General features: G+C 39.2%; 1 protein-coding gene across 1 annotated transcript in view; it reads right to left on the reverse strand.

Moving 5' to 3' along the window:
- Positions 1-20,339, reverse strand: part of HEATR1 (HEAT repeat containing 1) — a 36,034-nt gene extending 15,695 nt beyond the window's left edge. Inside the window, exons 1-25 of the mRNA XM_082302720.1 lie at positions 20,297-20,339; positions 19,898-20,076; positions 17,964-18,180; positions 16,910-17,051; positions 16,284-16,385; positions 15,242-15,382; positions 14,478-14,689; positions 13,190-13,323; positions 12,353-12,461; positions 11,892-12,002; positions 11,422-11,539; positions 10,083-10,190; positions 9,554-9,649; positions 8,447-8,535; positions 7,936-8,147; positions 7,536-7,657; positions 6,752-6,949; positions 5,300-5,483; positions 4,891-5,039; positions 4,032-4,224; positions 3,291-3,463; positions 2,788-2,955; positions 1,693-1,935; positions 838-969; positions 314-420 (exon numbers count right to left, since the gene is read on the reverse strand). Of these exons, the coding sequence (XP_082158846.1) occupies positions 314-420; positions 838-969; positions 1,693-1,935; positions 2,788-2,955; positions 3,291-3,463; positions 4,032-4,224; positions 4,891-5,039; positions 5,300-5,483; positions 6,752-6,949; positions 7,536-7,657; positions 7,936-8,147; positions 8,447-8,535; positions 9,554-9,649; positions 10,083-10,190; positions 11,422-11,539; positions 11,892-12,002; positions 12,353-12,461; positions 13,190-13,323; positions 14,478-14,689; positions 15,242-15,382; positions 16,284-16,385; positions 16,910-17,051; positions 17,964-18,180; positions 19,898-20,039 (3,602 nt within the window). The 5' untranslated portion in view covers positions 20,040-20,076; positions 20,297-20,339. The remainder of the gene's footprint in view (positions 1-313; positions 421-837; positions 970-1,692; positions 1,936-2,787; positions 2,956-3,290; positions 3,464-4,031; positions 4,225-4,890; positions 5,040-5,299; positions 5,484-6,751; positions 6,950-7,535; positions 7,658-7,935; positions 8,148-8,446; positions 8,536-9,553; positions 9,650-10,082; positions 10,191-11,421; positions 11,540-11,891; positions 12,003-12,352; positions 12,462-13,189; positions 13,324-14,477; positions 14,690-15,241; positions 15,383-16,283; positions 16,386-16,909; positions 17,052-17,963; positions 18,181-19,897; positions 20,077-20,296) is intronic.
- Positions 20,340-20,880: the final 541 nt, after the last annotated feature.

Below are 20,880 nucleotides of genomic sequence, written 5' to 3' on the forward strand. Positions count from 1 at the left end.
ATCTATACTTAAAACTAACTTATTATTAACAAAAATGGATCTTGGACAACTGCATCAAGCCAGACTCTATAAAATCAAATGTCACCATTAAAAATGCTAGATTTTTTTTTTTAAATTCTGACTGTACTTCCATCGGTTCTCAAATAGCAACATGAGTTGGTTTTCTCATGCTAGAAGTAACTTGCAGTTATCTTTACTGTGCAGAGGAAAAGAAATAGTTGCTTGTGCTTTCAATACAAACGATGTGATGTTTTAAGACAAGTGGTGTTTTCAAACTGCACGGATAATACTTGTGTATTTCTAGTTATTTTACCTCTGTTGCTGCATTTTCTGCCTTCTAGTTTGTTGAACAGTGGCCAGACTTTTGGTTTTCTCAGGAAGTTCCAGTTCTCTGACAATCTGCTCAGCACACACTGTAATCTGAAACAGAATAGTAACAATGCAAGCACCAGTGAACAATTTGTCACATCATATACCTGTGCCCTGCCTTTTTTTAAAAACACGTCCCTTTCCTGCACATATGGGTATATAATCCACATAGTCCTTTCATATCCCAGAAAATGAAAATCAGTGCAGCAGAAAGAAGTGACTTCTGGTGAATTCATTCACTTAGTGTTGTAAATGACAGATAGGTGGCTTTTAAAAAAACACCTTCTAAAAGCAGTCACTTAACAAACTTTTCGTGCTATTAATGCTACTCTATTATTTGACAAAAAGCTTCCCATTCCTTTCCTGCTATAAATGATACAAACAGTGAGTATTACTGAATGTAGGTGACACAAAATCACACTGCAGTAGGTTTGAACGTACTTCTGTGCTCTGGAGGTTGCCACTTACCCCTTTGAACACACTGCTGATTGTCTGGGCACAAAGCGGGTTCTTACAGTCTAAGAGTAAGTCAAACAATACATTTAGCAGCTTCTGTTGCACCATCCCATCTGACACAGCTGCAAAGAATGGCTTAGTAATCTACAAAAGTGGAAAAAAAGGATGCAGAGAGGTTTACTTTAAGAAGGTAACAAAATCAAGAAGTGTGGAATTAATACACACTGGATTCTGTATGGCACACCCCATCAATTTGCACATTAACTATGTATTTGTATATATCCAGGAATCTTAAGAGATGTAAATCACATACATGTGAAATATCCAACAGACAAACTGATTCCTGAAATTTTTCACACGACTGGTGTGTGGAACAAACTTGCTGCTGCCAGCCTTTGGGAAATACATGCCAACATCTGGCTAATACAGGCCTGCATTTGTAGCCTCCTTCAAATGAAACTATTTCTCACCTACTGTATTTTGTTGACAATTTTTCCTCAGAAGAAAAACATTAGGTAAAGCTCTTGCCTGACTGACAAAAACCTAAAACCTGGATAACAGTAGTATCTGTAATGATACAGGAATTCATCTGTGTGTAAATACAGTATTTCCATTCTGTGCTTGTCAAAATGCAAAAATTAGAGCAAGCAGCAATTTCTCCTCATGATAGCTTTAGGAGTTCAAGTTTTGCAGGCTGTTTAGACATTTCAAAGACACTATGGAGACACTGAAAACTTGTACTAAAAGAAAGACAGGTTGAAAGCTATGGACTCCTTCACATAGAAAGAGCCCTTATAAATCCAATCCTAAACACTGCTAGCTGCTTTAAGGATAAAAATAAATGAAAAGTCTTTCATAAAGCCATACCTGCCCAAGTGCTGTGATCTGAAATGGTGGAATTTCTTCATATATTTTCTTGGCAGCATGCAGACTTTTGATGAACAAATCCAGACTCTGCTGATTCTTGCACAGTAGCGTTGCTGAATATTCATTAAACTTTCCAAGGATTAGATGCAGGAGAATAACTTCATCTTTCAACATTGCTTCGGGTTTGTTAAAGACCTTCTCTAGCAAACGGTCTAGTGCAGGCAAGAGGTGAGAGAGAACCATCTGCAAACAGAGAAAATGTGTAACAGAAGTTTTATCCATTCTCAATTTAAGACCTTTCCAGTAGCACAGCTTCATTTTACTGCAGCATCCCCTCTCTCATAACACATTGCATACAGTATTTTAGGCAACAGCTGTTCAACTGGAAAAATACAAGACATAATGTGAGATTACCCCAAGTACTTGCTCATCTGCTCCTCAGCTATTCTCCTTTGCAGAGCAGTATTTCACATTTTCAAAGTACAGAAACAAGGTAATTTTCCCACCAATTTATGACTGCTGTTTTCCACAAAACTCAAATGTGAGGCAAAACCACTTATCCCCTCTATGCAGTTCACAACCTTTTCAAGACACATACAACTGAACAGAGCATAAAAATTCTAATTTAATTCATTTTTTGAACTTTGAAGCCATATATTTTCCAGCACTTGGAGAATTCTGAATATGCTAGATGAGAGTAGGTTAATATATACAAAAGAAATTCACAGTACTACTTAATACCTTGCAATTCTTTACAGAACTCTTATGTTCATTGATACTTAATCAAGATAATACTTTTCTTCTGTAACAATTTCTTCTGAAACAGATCTTTTTTAGTAATATAAAGGGAGTTTCCTTAAAAATTCCAATGCAAAATTCTGCAGCCATTACACTCCTGGAAGAAGCATGCAAATGTTTTATGTTTCATTAAATTGTACTTTGCAGTTTTACTGCTTATTACTGGAGGTGTCAACTTAATACCTAATAATCTAATACATTATGGAGTTACTTAACAGCATTATTACTAAATGAAATTTGATTTCAGCATTTCACTCAATGCAGAACCCATAAAACAACTCAAAAGGCAGCACTTACTTCACCATGGATTTCATGAAGAATTTTCATTATGTTTCTTGCAATATATGATGGGAAAACAGGGTTCTGTACACAATCAAGTATGTTTTCCAAAGCTTCCAACAATTTTTTCTTCTGGGATTTCTGTTTTGGTTGTGTCTCAAGCTCCTCAAATAGAGTTTCCATAATCTAGTTCATTAACAAAGTGAAAATTAAGTTTTTTCCTGCAATAAAAATGCCTTAAAACAACATTTATTTGATGCTTTCATAACAATGCAATCTAGATATAAGCAGAGCTCTTCATCTGGAGATAAACCACCGTTAATGCCCCTTTGGTTCTTAGCCCTCTGCATGTAATAAATCACTTGAATGTTTTTATAGTTCCTAAAATAATTATACATCAGTCTACTATAGAATATAAAGACAATTAACTTTCCTGCTTAACTTGATTTCTTTTCTGTAAGTTAGAAGCTCACAGCAGCAGACAAAACTTGCATTAATGTACACCTTAATAAGAAAAATACCTGTGCTACATATGTAGGGTCAGATATAATCTCTTCTGTCTTTTGCTCCAAATGCTGAAGGACAGGATGAAATAGAGACTCCTTTATTCCTCTCAAGGAATGGAGGCAGTTGAGAGCAGCCCTTCGAACTTCACTCACAGGACTACCCAAGTTAATTAGCAAAGATATCATCACTGCAAAAAGAATGAAGGAAGGAAGGAGGAAAAGAACAGAGTAAAATGAGTGGTGAAAATTTTACTGTAGCTGTCCCTGAAGAGGCATCAACATTACTTTGGAATTAAGAAGTCTTCTCTTTTCACTGTAAACCTCTAGGGTACACAAAACCAACATGAGTCTCACAGATCCATGACTCTGAACTTCATCACAGTCCTTATATTCATGTTTAAGCTCAGAGCTCATATATTGCTACAGCCTGTCACACCCTGACACTGCCCAGACAGTAACGTCCTGTAACAAAAACTTCTTCAGCACAGCACTGTGCTCCTTTAACACTTTCAAAATTAAAAAAAAAAGTGGCTTCACTTACTTCAAGCTTGGACTGATAACTGCAGCAGTGAATCAGCGAGAGAGCTGTCTTGGCCCAGTGCAGCCAAACATAAATAACTACAGATACCTTTCATGGTATAAAATATAGTAAAATTGCACAAAATTATAAAGTACTGTGATTGAATTCTAAGATGAGAGATAGATAGACAGACATACAGACAGATAGAAAGACAGACAGATATTGTTTTACTTTACCTGGAGATGATGGTGATAGGAGTTGTTTTTTTTTCTGATTTGTTTGTGATTCAAGCAGTGCATAGCCAATATACAGAGCCTGAGTCTGTAGCATTGCACTGACTTCATAGTTCAGATGATTTGAAAGGTTGTAATTGTAAGTCCATAAAATGGAAAGGAATTTGAAGAGAACCTCTGAATCTTTTAGATGTACCTTAAATTTAACACAATGAAAAAAAACAGAAAAAAGAGAGAAGCACTTGTTTTATTTATTTGGCAAACTACTACTGAAAACATCTGATAAACCACCCCACCCACTTCAAAGGAGTACACTGAAAGAGAACTTTTGTCTCAGAAAAACAGAGAAACAGTGTCTTTAGGGAAGAAAAAGTCATTGAGTAAATGCTGCATGTACGTGCGAGTCCAGACGTAACTTAAATATGCATACGAAAAACCATGAGACGACGTAATAAGGAAACACAAAATTTCTCCTAGAAGTTTTCTTTTCAGTTTCTGTATTTAAACACTAACAAATTTTACAAAGCAACCCTTTGTCTTGCTACCACAGAACCAAAACTTTTGGTTCAAAATTTAGGCTCTCGATCTTGTCCTGCAAATCAGCGTTATGTTTTCACCTTTGCCTCAACTGGTACATTTGTGTTTTGGGGGGGATTTTTGTAGCTTTAGTTTTCCATTATTACATTTAATTAGGGTTAAGTAACCCAGCTGAAGCTTACACTTCCAGCTCCTCACAGTACTTGAATGCCACAAGCAGTATTGCATGACCTGCTGAATATTTTTCTCAGTTTTCCTCAAAATTAATGTAACTGTGTAATAGTTGATAGCTCATAATTCAGAGTAACAAATGCAAAAATAATACCTTGAATAAGAGATTCATCAATGCTCTGTACTGAAGAGCATTGCTTCCCTCACTAGCTCCACTGACAAGCAGGTCAAACAGCCCCAAAAGGAGGTGCAGGTAGTCTTGGCTATCTTGATTCAGAGATTCGGGATTCCACCATGATTCCTCTAAAAAATACAGGTTACAGTTAAGACACAGTGGGTCCACAGGAACACCCTCAGAAACCAGGAGAAAACAGACATCTCTAGTTAAAAGAAGACATTTGGTTGATTTCATGTTCACAAGTAAGTAATCTTTACAGATGTCAATAACAAAGGAGAAGGTTAGGGAAGTAACATTTCCTCGATTCCAACAACTTCTGAAGGAAAAAAAAAATTAACTTTCCTTCTTCACTGATGTAAGGGACAGGCAAAATCTTAACACCTACCTTTTGAAAAGGACAGGGGAGGTTTTAGGCCATTAATGAAGTTTTTCAATAAGAACAGGACCATAGCTGACTCCTCCGCCTGAGCAGTCTCATCACTATTGAGCTTTTCTATATATGCACTTAACAAGTCCTTAGGCACCAAAGTTTCCTCTACTGTTTCAACAGACCAATTCAGGGGTGTTTCCTGTGAATGAAATTTGATTTAAATGTATTCTGTCACAATTTCTGCAACAGAAAACAGAAATTTAGCACTAAAATTCAGCAACATTTAATTTCCAACCTCCAAAGAGGTATCCTTATGGAATGAATTACATTCCTGATTTTACATTGAAACTTGCATCTGCAGTTTTAAAACCTATGCCAGCTCTTTCTACCATAATTACAGTGTACATGAATGAGGTAACAGAAGAGTAAAATATCAATCTCTCTAAACTATCTCTTCAAAGAGATTGGGAATTGCAGCATTTTTCAACATTCAGCTTAACGCTTTAATCTAGCTCTGTTACAGAAAAATAATCCATATCTTTCAGATATATATATATATATATATTGCATATTCAGAAAATCATTAATGGATTAACCTCAGATCAGAATAAATAATTACCGTGTGTCACTATGTGTGTGTGTATGTGTGTGAGGGGATATACACACAGAAACACAGCTCTGCTCACACGGGTTTCTTGCACACAGAAAAAACCTAGCACTGTTTCTCAACAAAGTAAGTCAAGAAAATTCCAATGGAAACACACATAAAATTAAGAAAAAAAGGTAGCAGAAAAAGATACAAAAGTGCTCTTTCTGAACATTGTTCCTAGCCCTGTGATGGCTCTTCCTTGTGTCTCCATGTTACCCCACAACAAGTGCCAGTACATCTACTCATGGAGCTGGACAATAAATCAAAACCCAGCAAATTCAGGAACAACCCTTTTAATATTGCTGTAAGGATGTGCCTGAGGTTGCAATTCACAGTTTCAGCTCTCAGACCATTTTCATGGCCCTCCTCCAGAACTTATCTTAGTATTTCCTTCTTTCCCCTACTGAATGAACCAACAAACCTTGACTCAAGGACTAAACCCCCCAATATTCCTAAGGCTAACAATGACATCATATGACACCACAGGGCAACTGGCGGAAACACAACAAACCTTGTGCCAAGCCCACAGCACCAAAACAATGAATCAGTTGGTGGGATGCTAGCCTAAAGCTCTGGAGTTCTTAATTTGTTAATGTAGACTCACAGGAGTGGTAAAACATTAGAGTAATTCTTAATGGCACTATTGCCAAGTGTGTGGTTTTGCTCTGAGAAGAAATGAAAGCGAGATTTTTCACTCCTTCTCAAAGCTTCTGAACCTGGCCTTCAATAAAGCAATTAAAAAGTAAAATTCAAAAAGACTTCTTTGTATTGTTTTCCAATACCAAGAAAATGTCCTCTCCACACTGTTTACATCTTACCTCTGCAGGTTCACAAGTTCTGAGATTTTTAATTTTTTTATCCAAGAAGCGGAAGACTCTGATAGCCACTGGAAAATAATTTTCCTTCATCTGTGTATTGCAGCAGCACTGAACAAGCACTGAACCAATTATATGAGTAGTTACTTTCTGTCTCACACTGTCAGATTCTGTTTCAGCAACGAGTATCAGGTCATCAACCTTAGAAAAAGGAGTGGAGGATGACAAAAATCAGTACAACGGTGGCACTTCATTATGACTTTAAACTGAACATGTAAATGAAAAATGGTGTAATAATGTTTACCTTCTATCATAGGTAACAAGTTACTGTCTGCTGTAATGGTACTCTTTGAAACCTGGCAATGCACAACCATCAGTTTCTATGAACAACCCACAGGTATACTTGCTTATTCTCTAGAGAATTTTTTTTCGGGAAACTAAAAATTCCTTGAATTTAGATACACTAATCATTTGTCTAAAAAGGTAATAACTTCACTTCTTTTCCTTATGTTAAGGAAGAAATTGGCTTTATCTGGATGGTATTGTGGTTTACTATTTTATATATATGTACAAAAATTGTATATAAATACTTACATACATATCTATATAAAAAAATTAATATATACACACACACACATATATATACATATGTTTGCCTAGCAGCTTGATAATTGCATACTAGTGCCTAGAGCAGCCATGAAAAGTTCTTCTATATCACATTTGTTCGATTACAGTCACCACCTGAAAAGTAAAACTTCTTAAGGTCAGGGTACCATGGCACACGTACCATTTGCAATAGGAAGGAAGGGTCCCCTGAAGTCAAGTTTCCAGAAAGTAGAAGAATAATTTTCTCATTGGCCACTCCAACCAACTCTGCAGACTTGGTAGATTTAACTGCCTCTTCAAGAGCTACTCCAAGGGAAAAAAGAAAAGTCAGATAATCTAGGTAAAAAAAAAATCACATATTAACACACTGGTGGCTCAATAATATTTAGAATCAGTCAGAAACACACTAAACAATTTCTACCTCTTTTCAAAGAGTATTTTTATGAAATGCATTCACAGTTACAGCATGACAGCCTGTTAATGACAGCCAGTCTCCTTCAATTTGCTTAGGTTCAATAAGGATGAGGTCCTAACTTGCCACAATTTTTCTCTTATCAAATTAGTTACAAGAAATGCTTTACCTTCTGGCCAGCCTTTCAGTAAAGGATGTAAGGAGCAGAGATCAGACTCTGACAGACAAACAGCCATTTTCCAATCTGAAGATTTTGAATTTGCATTAGTGATTATCATAAAAGGTAACAACTGCATTACTGCTTCATCTAGCAGTTCTTTCTTCTCTTTTAAAATCTCCTCTTTGACTAAAATTTTTACTGCTTGCTCCAAAACCTTGTACCTAAAAGAGCACAAATCATGTTGAAAATACATTATTCAAACATGCCGGCAACATTTCTTCGATCAGTTCTCTATTCTCCATGCTGGTTTTCTGTATCTAAATAAGACCAAGAACAAATAAGGAATTAATGGGAAATGGTATGCAAATAATTGAAAATCTCTCCTGTAACTCAGCATAAAAATAGTGTAACAAAAAGCATTTGCAGAGAAACACAGCTTTTTAAGTATTCTTTATAGTTACTTTTAAAAGAATTAATTTATACAGAAAGAATGTAGACCAAAAAAAAATCACAAACATACCACTTTCCATCCTTTGAAAGATCAGCTTTCTGGAAAATGTTCAAAAGACTTGATACTATTACTTCTGGATTGACTTGTTTCCTGAAAGACTGAACCATAATCAAGAAAAATGAATGAAAGTACAATAATATACAAAACAATTTACCACATCATAATGGAAAATGCATCTGCTATACCAAGTGAAATCAGAGATCAAACATCACTAACTGCATTCCTACTGATGTTCATGTAATGAAAATATTATCAGGTAGAAAGAAGTAATAGGCTGCCCAGTATGCCCTGTTGATATGCTAAAGTATGGAGAATTCACTGATTGTGGAAATGTTTGGTAAAATTGATAAACGATATGCAAACCACTTTATAATTAAATAAGAATTGCTTTTACTTTGCATTCCATGTGGATCCCAAAAGTAGAAGGCACATTAACAAAAGATACTAAAGTTCAAAGGAGCACTCATGTGCTTCTATTCCTATTTATTAGCGATTGAGAATGAATGAACACACAAGACCAATTCCACTACTGCTAATAATATTCTCCACTACTACTAGCAGAAGCCATAAAGACAGACTGTTACTCTAGCTGGAAACAATCAGTACAATGCATACCAGAGTCCTACCCAGTAAACCTGAGCTGGAGCTCAGGACTTTGCCACTATCAACTGACCAAATGACTCGCACATGGAAAAACTCAACCGAGCACCTCTCACTAGAGTAACATCTTGTGACTGCACCGCTTTCCATCCAAAAGACAGATAGCGTGGCTTGCCTTTTTATAGAAAAATGTACAGAATAAGCAGAAAGAACACCTCAAATAATAATCAAAGATTTAAGTATGCTTCAGGAGCCACTGAAAGAAAAAGAAAAGCAAAATTGATAAATTCAGTTTAATTGCCAACACTTTGGGAAGGATCAGGTAGCAGAGATTTGGGAGGTAATTGTGAGATAGCAAACAACACAAGTCTCCTAAATTTGTGCTGCTTTATCCTGTTAAAGGATAAAAGTCATAAGCTAATGACACAAGGACAAGAAGGACAAGTACACAGAATACATTCCAGTCACACATTCAAGACCAGGTAAAATCTCGGATGCCAAAAGACACACACCTACCTCCAAAGAACTGAGAGCAGACATCACAACATCTCTGTTGTCATCCTTGAGCCGACCAAAAATTGCTTCTTCTATGAAAGCCTGATCAAAGCCTTCCTGAAAAAATAAAGGAAAACAGAGTCAAAGGGAAAAAAAAAATCATTTGTAGGTAGAACAGTTTACAGGCTTTTAATGAAGTATCTGAATTCTAGTGGAAGAGAAGTGTAATATCATCTAAATGAAACCTCACAGGCAGACTAACTTTCAACAACTTTTCGACTTTCTTTCAAAAGAAAGAAAACTAGAAATATTCATTAGCTTGGATTTTATCTTAGCATGCAAGCAGCTTAATAAACAAGAACTCTATTCAGACTCTAGAACATGGGAAAATGGTGACAGAAGCCTACTGAAAACACCATGAAAAGCAGTAAGGATGACAAAAGCACAGTTTCACATACCACTCATCTTCAACTGGTAAGTCTGGTAAAGCAGCTTTTTGAAGACATTTTACATTAAGTCAGTTTTGTAAGTGAGAGATTCAGACACAAACCTTTGAAGTTTCAATAACATCTTTCAAATGCTGAAGAGCCAAGACCCGCACAGCGGGCTGAGGATGATTCAAACTCAGCAGAAGAGAGGTATCAGAGTCTTCTAGAAACTGAAATACAGATTTCACAGTGACCCCACTGCATGTTAAAAATACTTTAAATACACACAAGGATAATGGGAGACATTGTTATAGCAATTTTTTGTACCAGAAGAAAACCTGCATAATCTCGACCTAGAAAGTTAAACTACGGTACAATGATGTTGTATAACTGTTTTAAATTTGTCTTCTTCACTAATGCAGACAGTTTTTGGAAGATAGCTTGAAAAGTACAGTAAGCCATGGACACCATTATGTCCTAGAAAAGCATTACACTTATCTAAGGATTCTGAGAAAGCTCTAGTGACAATGTCAGTGTGACAGAGCACAGATAGAAACTGTTAAAAAGGCATCCCTGCTAGTCCAATTGCGTGCACTTATCTCAGGAACCTTAAAAGCTGGAAGAGAATCATATGCCTTTGTTCTGCATGCTTTGTTTTTCTGTTAATCCACTTGTTACTCAGCCACAGAATCTGCGCCTTTGTTAAATCAGTACAAAAATACAGGAAGCGCTTCTTTATGTAGTTTGTCATATTTTCCTAAGTGCTTTCAGTCTTTCAATCATTGCAAACAACAGCCATAATACTAACCATCTCTTATAATAAATTCCTTGGCCAGATCTGTTGCAGTAATGGTTATTCTGTGTTAGGCTGAGTTTCAATTGCTCTTCAGAAATGGCACAGGAAGAACTCTGTGGTCACTCTATTCTTCCATGCTACCGACTGTAAACATTCATAAAATCAGTTCAAGAAAAAGGACCAAGCCATCTTCTCTCAACAGTGATAAAGTTGTTTGTCAGCTTTCCCAAAACAGACACTTTTGACACTGACAACATCCTTAAGTAAGATGAGGCCTTGCTGGGCACCACTGTGTTGTCACTATTGACCACTACGGTATATGCAGTGGCCATGTTTCTAAGGAAAAAAAATTATTGGCAGCAATTGGAGCTGGTGAAAATGTATAAATTTAAACCAGGGAAAAAAGCTCACACTCACAAGTCCTTATGATAAACAAAAACTTAAAAGATCTGACAGCTTTTATTTTACCACAGTTTTGACCAAGCTCCTCCCCAAAATATTTAATCAAGTTGGGTTATTTTTTTTTTAATCTGTTTTTTTTTTTTCTTTTTTTGTGAGAATGGTAGACATTTTATTTATAAGAAGGAATAGAGAGCAGAACTCTGTCAAAAATCAGCCTTCTGACAGTATAACCATGTAAGAGCTGGGACCACAATCCTACCTACCTTGTACTTGCCACAGCTTAATGAAAGTGAAATAAATTGATGAAAAAGATTTTGGTCAGCCTCATCTGTGCAATCTTCCAGGTGCTTCTCCAACACAGAGTCTAAGGCTTTAGGATACCTGCCAAAAGACAAAACCATCAATATTTTCTGCAGAGGCTTATAGAAAAACGTGTATTTACAAGAGAAATGCAGGGAAAACCAAGGAAACTGAATGCACATGCATTCATCTGAACCAGATATTTTAAGTGGCTCAATTTTAAGCAATCAACCATTTTGTCTTAACACAGATGAATGATATGCAGACCACTAGGATACATAACCAGCAGAGAAGGTCATGCTACAAAGTAAAGAGCTGTACAAAGCCAGTAGGTCTGTGTCCATGTATTACAGTGATAACAAAATATGTAAGGACAGATCAGTAAAACAAAACTCTACAGACTGTGGGTCTGTCATAGAGAAATGGAACTTACTTTCTCTCAAGAAGTCTGATAAGAGGAAGGATCTTTTGATTGAGTGCAGCCATTTTGGTGGGATTGGATTCAATCTCTGTACCATGGGAGATAAACTCTTCAAGGAACTTGCTAAAATTACAAACAGAAGGAAAAGCCACTATGTTTTGCATGGTACTGTTCTCATTACTATTATAAAGCACAGTGCTTAACAGGTTGGAATTAATATACATTATTTACTGCAAGTACAGATTTGCTCCTGGCCTGAAGTTTCACTCTGTCCCACAATTACTCCCACAAATGCCAAAAGAACAGTTCTTCTGGGTTACTGAATGTTTAAATTTCAAAATCCACAAGCGGATTTAACTTATGAACTCAGAAAAGCATGCTCATACAATCCTAATGCCATTGTCAGGAATTATTTATTATTAAACCAGAAGTGACTGCAGCACTGTGTAAGAAAAAGAACTGAATCAACTCACGAAGCCAACAGGCAATCTAAATCCTTTTCCAGTGGTATACTCTCAAGAATAACTTGAAGATGCTTGATGTAAATGTCATTTTCTGTCTCCCCGGATTCTTCTTGCTCCTCTAAGGACAATCATGAAAGAGGAACAATAGTTAGAGAACAGCCCCTGCATACTGATTAAAGCAAACAGCTTGTACAGGCATCATCCTCCGGTGAACCAAGCACACAGCTTGAAGACCACAGTGCTCCTTGATTACTAGCACTAACTCTCTGTGATCCATTAGCAATGCTTTATGCCAATGTCGTTAACATGCCAAAGCCTGGACTGCTGCCAATAAATTCAAGCACGCTTTGGAATGTTCCAGACCTGCTGCTAAAAGCTGTGCCAGCAACTTCCCTACAGCATTCCTTGGTGTGAATCTGGACCTTTTTAACAAAAGAGCTTTCCCAGTCACGATTCAGCAACAAGGCCACAGTGCAAACAGACTCACTAGTGCAGACACAGGCTGCAACTGCATGCCAGTCAGCCTCACTGCCCCAAACTGTTCCCAGGCACATTTAATTCACTGGGTAAGCACAGCTGTCCCCTAATTAAACCACATATGGAGTACATGCAGTCTACCCAAGAATGATTTCACAGTACTACAATAAACCTCTAAGAGTCAGAAAAGAGAAAAAACCAAAAAAAACAACTGGAAAAACAAAAAGCGAACACACAAAAGCTCAATCAGGTCCTCACATGTATTGGTGCAGTTTCAATGGAAGAAGCAATTACACAGCTGTGACATTTACCACAGATATCTGTCCTTAAGGCTAGCCCAAGTTTTAAAAAGAACCTGTGTTAACTTACCAATATCACTTTTCACAATGGTGTGAACAAGGTGAGGCAACAGGTAGTGGAGAAGAGGAGAGACATCATAACCTGCTGACAGGCCTTGCAAAAGCGTTACTAGTTCTGGAGTTTTGCACAGATAATTAAATGGCCTGCACAATGGAAAGGGGGAAAAAAGAAAAGTATGTATACTCATCCGGGTTACAAACACTTTCAAAACCACGCAGACTTCACGAGGATTCAATTTTCAGCATCAGGTAACAGCCCCACTGTAAGCAAACACTGAAATGATTCAAGGGGCTCCACTTCCTTAATGCCAGAGGTTTTTTAATATCCAAGAAGAAAAGAGAGTACTGCCAGTCATGTTGAACACAGCTGCTGCAATGGCACAGTGAACTTACCTAAGCTTTTTGCAAAGTTGGTAGTACAAGAAAACATACTTCTATGAATTGCAGGAAGAGATATCCTCACACTGCAAGGAGCATATCCAGCCCCCGGTGGTAGCAAAAGGGATGGGAAGTAATTGTGCAATGACAGATCCTCTGAGTAGAAGCCATTTCCCTTTCTGCTAACACAAAGCTTCATCTTGTCTCCTTTTACACCCACCTGGCTGGATGCTACATGCATCAAGCATGCCTCTCCTTAGGTCCTCACACCTGTGCTTTTTAACCTATGACAGTGTTCAAGTATCTGGAAGGTAATCACTCTGTATATCACTCGTAAGATTTTTCCTATTGGAATACCCCTCTCTACCAGCAAGCAAATTCCATGTAGCATGTGGAACTATGTTCAAATGCATGTTAACAGCACAAGCCAACTGTTCCAGGGCAGGGCAGACAGATGGGAATGCACCTACCACATGTTCCTCCAGGAGAACACCTCACCTGAAGTGAGACCAAAGAAGTGGTGGTATAGAAGCACTTATGCTTCAGGCAATAAACTACACAAACTCAAAGCCCTTCCACTAAAGGGGCAGAACTTTTTTGCACTTTCCAGAAAACCTCTTACTTGACAGGGTTCAGTTTTGCATATTGACATCAATGACCTTACTAAGAGAAGTAGCAGGAGAAGGACCAAGAGATGACCAACTCGCACCACTGAGACTCCTTTGCTATAGTGAGCATACAAATTTTCAAAGTAAATTTTCAAAGTAAGCCAAAGGAACTTCCGAGTCCTTTGAAATGTCAACTACCAAAACTTCTCATAGGGAAGTATCCCATTAATGATGAGGATATAAAAATTTCAAATTATCGAAGTGCAGTTTGGAATTTTACAAAGTGGGAAAATTTGATTCATGTAGACTTACTTTTTCCCAAGCTTATCTCCTTTCTGAGTTTGTAGAAGTAGGTTCAAGCAAGCCAGCCCATCCCTGATTAATGAGGGCACTTTAAATAATGTCTTGCTTATCTGGACCATCAAGGAATGCACCAAGGAAGTCTCCACTGTCACTTTTACTGTCATCTGGCAGATTATCATATATGTTGCAGCTCTGTAATCCTGTACAGAGGATTTCAAGCCCTAGAAAAGGAGATAAAGGTGAATTTTTAACACAGAATAACATGAAAGAGTACATTAACATAAAACCAATTTTTATTCTGACATCCAGAGAATCACACTACGTTCTTTTGCATGTGTTAATGTTCAAGGTATTTATAAATTCCACTTCCAAGAAGAAAAAGCTGTCATGCAGGGTGCTCAGATAAAGAAGACACATTTATTAACTACTGCTCTGTTTGTTAACAAAGCCAACAGTCCTGGAGGACCTGTCTACCCTGACTCCATTTCCTCATGATTTAGCATGATAAATCGTACAGCAAAGACATTCTTCAAACTGTGTATCCATTTCTCACAGCTCCATTCCTCATGCAGAGTAGAAAACAGTTCTTAAAGTGCTCATCTGAGGTGTGAAGAAACATTATTTCCCATGGACCCTCACCTGCCTGAGGCTTCAAATCAGGCTGAGTGGTGCAATATGTATCATACAGGATGTCTCTCTCAGATACCTGCAGATGCACGCCTGCAGAACACTGTACACTTCATCACACAGGAAGGAAACAGAGCTTCACCTACCTTTTGGATGTAAGGGAGCAGCAGAGAGACCATAGTGTCTGTTATCTTCTCTGCAGCTCCAAGAGCTGACACAATGGTGGAAGCATAAAATACAAGGAGAACTCTCAGTTGAGCTGAATTGCTGGGACACTCTGAAAAGACCTGGATCACAGAAAAGTATCAGTTGTTCAGACATCAGGGCAAGTGGAAATGCATATATGGCTTCCCTCCAATCATCAGAATCTGAGAACTCCAGCCTGTAAGCTCCACCAGCTCCTGCTGGCACAACTTAAGTCATCACCTCTTGCAGCAGTAACCCTCACCAGAGGTTACTGCTCCTCCTCACAGATACAGCATATGGAAATGGGTGTCAGTGTAGTTAATCAGAATAAAGAAGCCAAAATCCCTCGTGATCTTGGTGTACTGCTCAAGACTCAGAGCTGGACAGCCAAGGAGCAAACTGGTATGTTTAACACCTCCTTCTACACCTATGAATAAATTCTGTTATTGTGTGTGCTTTGCTTAGTTTGACAGCAGATACATCCCAGTTCCCTAAATAACTGGAACTGTCATACATCTTACCCTTCTGAGACTATAGAACTAGCCCTCTATTTGACATCAGCTGAAAAAAACCAAATAAATTTGCCCACCTTCTAACATTCTCAATTTTAAGTTCTCAATTATATTTGAAGACGTATATTTAAAACACCCATGAGAACCCGCAGGAGAGACAAGGAAATTCAGAGCACAGTTACAAACTAGTACCATGAGTTTACGAAAGAAATTAAGACAATTAAGTACTCTGAGGCAACACAGTACATAATACAGTATTGCCAAATTCTTTTGTCATGGCTGATTGGTACTCAGCTGTTTCCTTATACGAAGTTCTGACAGACGGTCATCTTCACAAATTATAATAAAAGAAATCTTCATATTGTTTACTGATAAATGAGTCATTTTACTCTTTGATATGTAGTTCAAAATACTAAGAAATAGCACACTACTATACAAACATGGGGAAGACAAAGTGACAAAGAACAACATTCTAGAACAAATGAACAACCTTCACAGATTTTGCCACCAGCCTGCAGATGAAATCCATGAAATCCAGGTCTTTGTAGCAGTGTGTAATGACAGTACCCCTTGCCAGTGGGACTCCAGGTTTCTTTACACAGTGAAAAAAAGTAAAATTAGAACACTCAGAGTAAAGCAAAGCACAGAAAGTAAAAATTACTATTATCTCTAGATTAATCCTACTGATCAGTTAACACCATTTAAATTGAAATAAGTACTGGATATCCACACATGGCTCTACAATGTTTTGCGTCTAAATTAAGACAGATGATGAAGAGAATCACATTTAACCTACATGCAAATAAACATACATCTTAGTAATTGATGTATCTTCCCAGCAGTAGCAAATACTTACACCTTAAAAGCATGCTCTAACTTAGACAAAACAGAGAGTAAAAAGTCAAAGCTTTTTAATATCAACTTCATCTCTAAAGAAAGATAACAGAAACAACACGTGGGCATCCAGGCTCCATTCCTGTAATTAGATCTTTCAGTACAGTTCCACAACTAACCACATAAGTTGGTGGACCATATTCATAAGCAGAGTAAGAGTCAAGATATTATTAAATAAAATCCCTCAAGCTCCTCCCATTTTGCATCTGTTAAATACTTTACCCTTATTGGATCCATCCAATGCCACTTATGAGTTGGGCTTTTTATATCTAAAAGTTGAATAACTCTCACAAATAGATTAGTCTCATGATATGGCAGAACACAACCAATCAAACTGTCTTGATTGTAGAGATGAATGTGAAATCTAAGGAAAAGAACATACATATGGAGTTAAAAAGTATCTAGAAGTCAAAAAGGGAAAAAAAACCCCATCCACATTCTTCTCCAAATACCTTGTTTACTTGCTTTTAAGCAAGACCTGACATGGTTGTCATACTGACTCAGAAATATGGTCCACCTACAGTCCAGAAACTCAAGGTGGCCACCAGCTTGTACGTGCTAGAAGAAAGGAACAGTGCTAAGTCCTTCTTTTCCCTCACTATCAACCATTTTAGGTCCCTGTATGACTAAAAACTACCTTAATTTCTTCTGCATAATTTCAATATTAAACCAGATGTTACAATAATCTAGTATGAATCTCAGTATAACATGTTTAAAAAATTGTGATTCAAAGGCTGTATCAAGAAAATGACCCATTCTTTCATGGTAAGTACTACACTTTCTGGATTTGGATAGGTTAATTTATATAAATAAATACAACATCACAAAATACTTGGGTGCTTTTTTCTTCACACCTTCTAACAAAATCTTGAAATAAGAATAGTTAGGGCTTATGGTTCACAGTTAATATTGAAAACTTGCTATTTTACAAAGTCCACTTCTAAAAGCACAATACCCTAAGTGCCTCTCTATGTCTTCTGTAAGATGCCTAGGGCTGGGCAACTTTGGTGAAAGCTAGGCAAGGAAGTAATTGCTTTTATACAGAGTACCATGACAGGTTAAAATTTTCACAGAAATTCACCAAAAGACAAAAATCTAATTGGCAAAGAAGAGCACCTGGCCCCATAAATACTAAGCCCAAATGCACATTATTAACATTTTGACCTGTATTTTCAGACAGCTAAAGTAAAATTATTTGAAGTTTTTGTCATTGGAGAAAAATAAATCTTGCATTTCTAGCCTTATCTATTGACAGGTAGGATATTCAGTGGATTACCTGTGAATCAGCCATTCAAGGCACTTCTGGGCTGGCTTAAGCATAAAGTAAGGGGACAGATGAATGAGGAACAATGAAATATTCTTATTCAGCTGCTGATTTACTGCTTTAGTCTGAACACTGCGTTCAAGGCCTTTGGATGTGGAACTAAACAAACTGGACTGGAACTCTTCAAATGAAGGATCAATCCCCATTAGCTCTTCTAAGCCAGTGCATCCTGTGGGGAAAAAAATAAAAATGGGAGGGATGCTTAAAACCCAACAGTTTGGTTCCCCAGTCCTACCTTCCAACCTCCTCACTGGCATATCCAACTTTTTTGCTATACTGGTATATGTCATCCTCACCAAGCAAACCAAAACATACAGTAAAGACACCTAAGACCAAAACTTAATATACTTGAAGTATTTCTTAACCAACAAAGAAAAACAACATTAGCAACTATCAGCAGAGTGCTCTCGCAGCACTGAAGGCCAGCAGCATCCTGGGTTGTGCTGTCCCTGAGAGCACAGCCAGCAGGCTGAGGAGGGGGGAACTGCCCTTTTCATTTGTGAGCTGCAGCTGCAGCAGTGTGTGCAATTTTGAGATCATCAGTGGAAGAAAAACATTTCCGTATGGACGTGAGTTCAGCAGAGGAATGCTGAGATGGTCTGGGGACTGGAAAACAACATACAAGGAAAAGAAGTAACTGGGCTTGTTTGGCGTGGAGAAGAGAGAGTCAAAAGGAAATCTTCCTGCTGTCTGCAACTACTTAGCAGGATATAGTGTGGGTTACCAAGAAGATGGAGCCAGACTCTTCTCACAGATGCACAGTGGCAGGATGGGAGGGCAACAGTTGCAAGCTGGAACGTAGGAAACTCAAAGCCAATGTATAGGTTCTACTTTTTCTAACAGTGGAGTGATCAAACATTGGATCACAGGTCCAATATTGGATCAGGGACCATAGAAACTCCATCCTCAAACTCAGCCACGCAGTTCTAGAGGAACTATTTAAGAAACTAAAAATATACTCTGTGTTGCATCAAATATATATCTACAGTCCCGTTACTTAAAATCAGTACATGATATCAATCTGCCTATCAATAACAAAACACCTTTCTTATTCAAGAGTATCACATTCCTGGATAAAATTTTATACAAAAATGGAAGGGGATAAAGCATGAAGAATTTGAAGTGTGCCAACACTTCAACTTCAAAGGCTACTGCCACTTCACATTATTTGTGACCATAATGTTACCCAAGAGCAGGGCATCAGCATGTTTTCATGAAACACAGAATTCAGGTCAGAAGGGACCTTGGGAGATTTCCAGTCCCAGGCTCTGCTAAAAGCAGGGTTAAAAGGGTCCCCAAAATTGGACCAGGTTGCTCAGGGCATTATCCTGCCAGGGTTTTTTTTTCCAGGCACAATCACCCTGGACAATCTTGTTAACTGCTTGACTGTCCTCACACTGAAAAATCCTTTCCTTCTATCCAGTTTGAACTCCTGTTCTTTCAACGTATGCCCACTGTCTCCTGTCCTCCAGCCATACATTCCTGTGGACAGCCTGGTGCATCTCCTGGGAAGCTCCTCAAAGGCAGTGGCAAGCTCCTATGAGACCCATCCAAAGCCTTCTCTTCTCCAGACTGAATGAGACCAGAGACATTCCTCCCACGAACATTCTCTTATTTGGCAAATTCTCTAGTCCTTGAGCATCTTGGGGATCCCTGGCTCTTCTCCATCACCTTATCCTTACGTGCCCAGAAAAGTGCTCCTAGAGCGATTGCTCCATGGTTTTCTCAAGGACTGGAGTGATGCTGACTAGCCTGCAGCTTTTTGAATTATTCTTTTGGCCTTTTTTGAATACGGGTTTGCTTTTCCTATTTATCTTGCTCCAGATTTTTTTTTTTTTTGCAGAGATTGTTTTTAAAAACAGTGGCATCTAAGCAGCCAAACTCACCGATGGCAAAAAAAGTGTCCCTGTCAATAGTCGCGGCTTCCCTGCAGTTAAAGAGCAGCGATGCCACCTCGCTGCGGTCCAGGAGGCTGGGATCGTTCTGGGGAAGCGCCAGCCGCTTCAACTGCTCCGCCAGGGACGTCATGGCTTCGCGCTTCGGGGAAAGGAGCCTCCGGAGAAAACTGGGGACAGAAAAGCACAGCGGGCCCGCGGATGAAGCGGCCGCACGCAGAGCAGCCGCCTCTCCCGGCCCCTTCCCGGCCCCGCTGCCGCTCGGGGCGCGCACGTGCAGCCAGGCCGGGCCCAGCCGGGGAGGAAGGAGGCCAGCGCCCGGCGGTGACGCCTGTCCCGGTCCCTGTCCCGGTCCCTGTCCCTGTCCCTGTCCCGGTCCCCGCCACCGACCTGGCTCCCGCCGCTGCCCGCCGGGCCCCACGTGGGCTGCGCGCGCCGCTCACCCGGAAGCGGCTGCTCCGGAGGCTCGGGAAGTTCCCGCCCCGCCGGCGGGAGCCGGGCCCGGCCCCGGCCCTGCCCTCGCTCCGCCCCGGGGAGCGGGAAAGGAGCTGGAGGTGCTGGGGGAGAGCGCCAGCGGCGTGTCCGGGAGCCAGGGCACCCTGGCCTGTGGCAGAATGGTGTGGCCAGAAGGACCAGGGAAGGGATCTCCAGGTCCTGTGTCCGCTTCTGTGCCCTTAAGTACAAGGAAGACACTGAGATGCTGGAGTGAGTCCAGAGAAGGGCAGCAAAGCTGGTGAAGGATCTGGAGCACAAGTCCTGTGAGGAGCAGCTGAGAGAGCTGGAGGTGTTTAGCCTGGGGAAAAGGAGGCTCAGGGGGACCTTCTCACTCTTTACAACTGCCTGGAAGGAGATTGTAGCCAGGTGGGAGTTGGTCCTTCCTCCGGGCAACAAGGGACAGGACAAAAGGAAATGGCCTCAAGTTGTGCCAGTTTAGATAGGATATTAAGAAAAACTGTTTCACTGTAAGGATGGTC

This window comes from Coloeus monedula (genome assembly GCF_965178545.1).
Source record: "Coloeus monedula genome assembly, chromosome: 2".
NCBI lineage: Eukaryota > Metazoa > Chordata > Aves > Passeriformes > Corvidae > Coloeus > Coloeus monedula.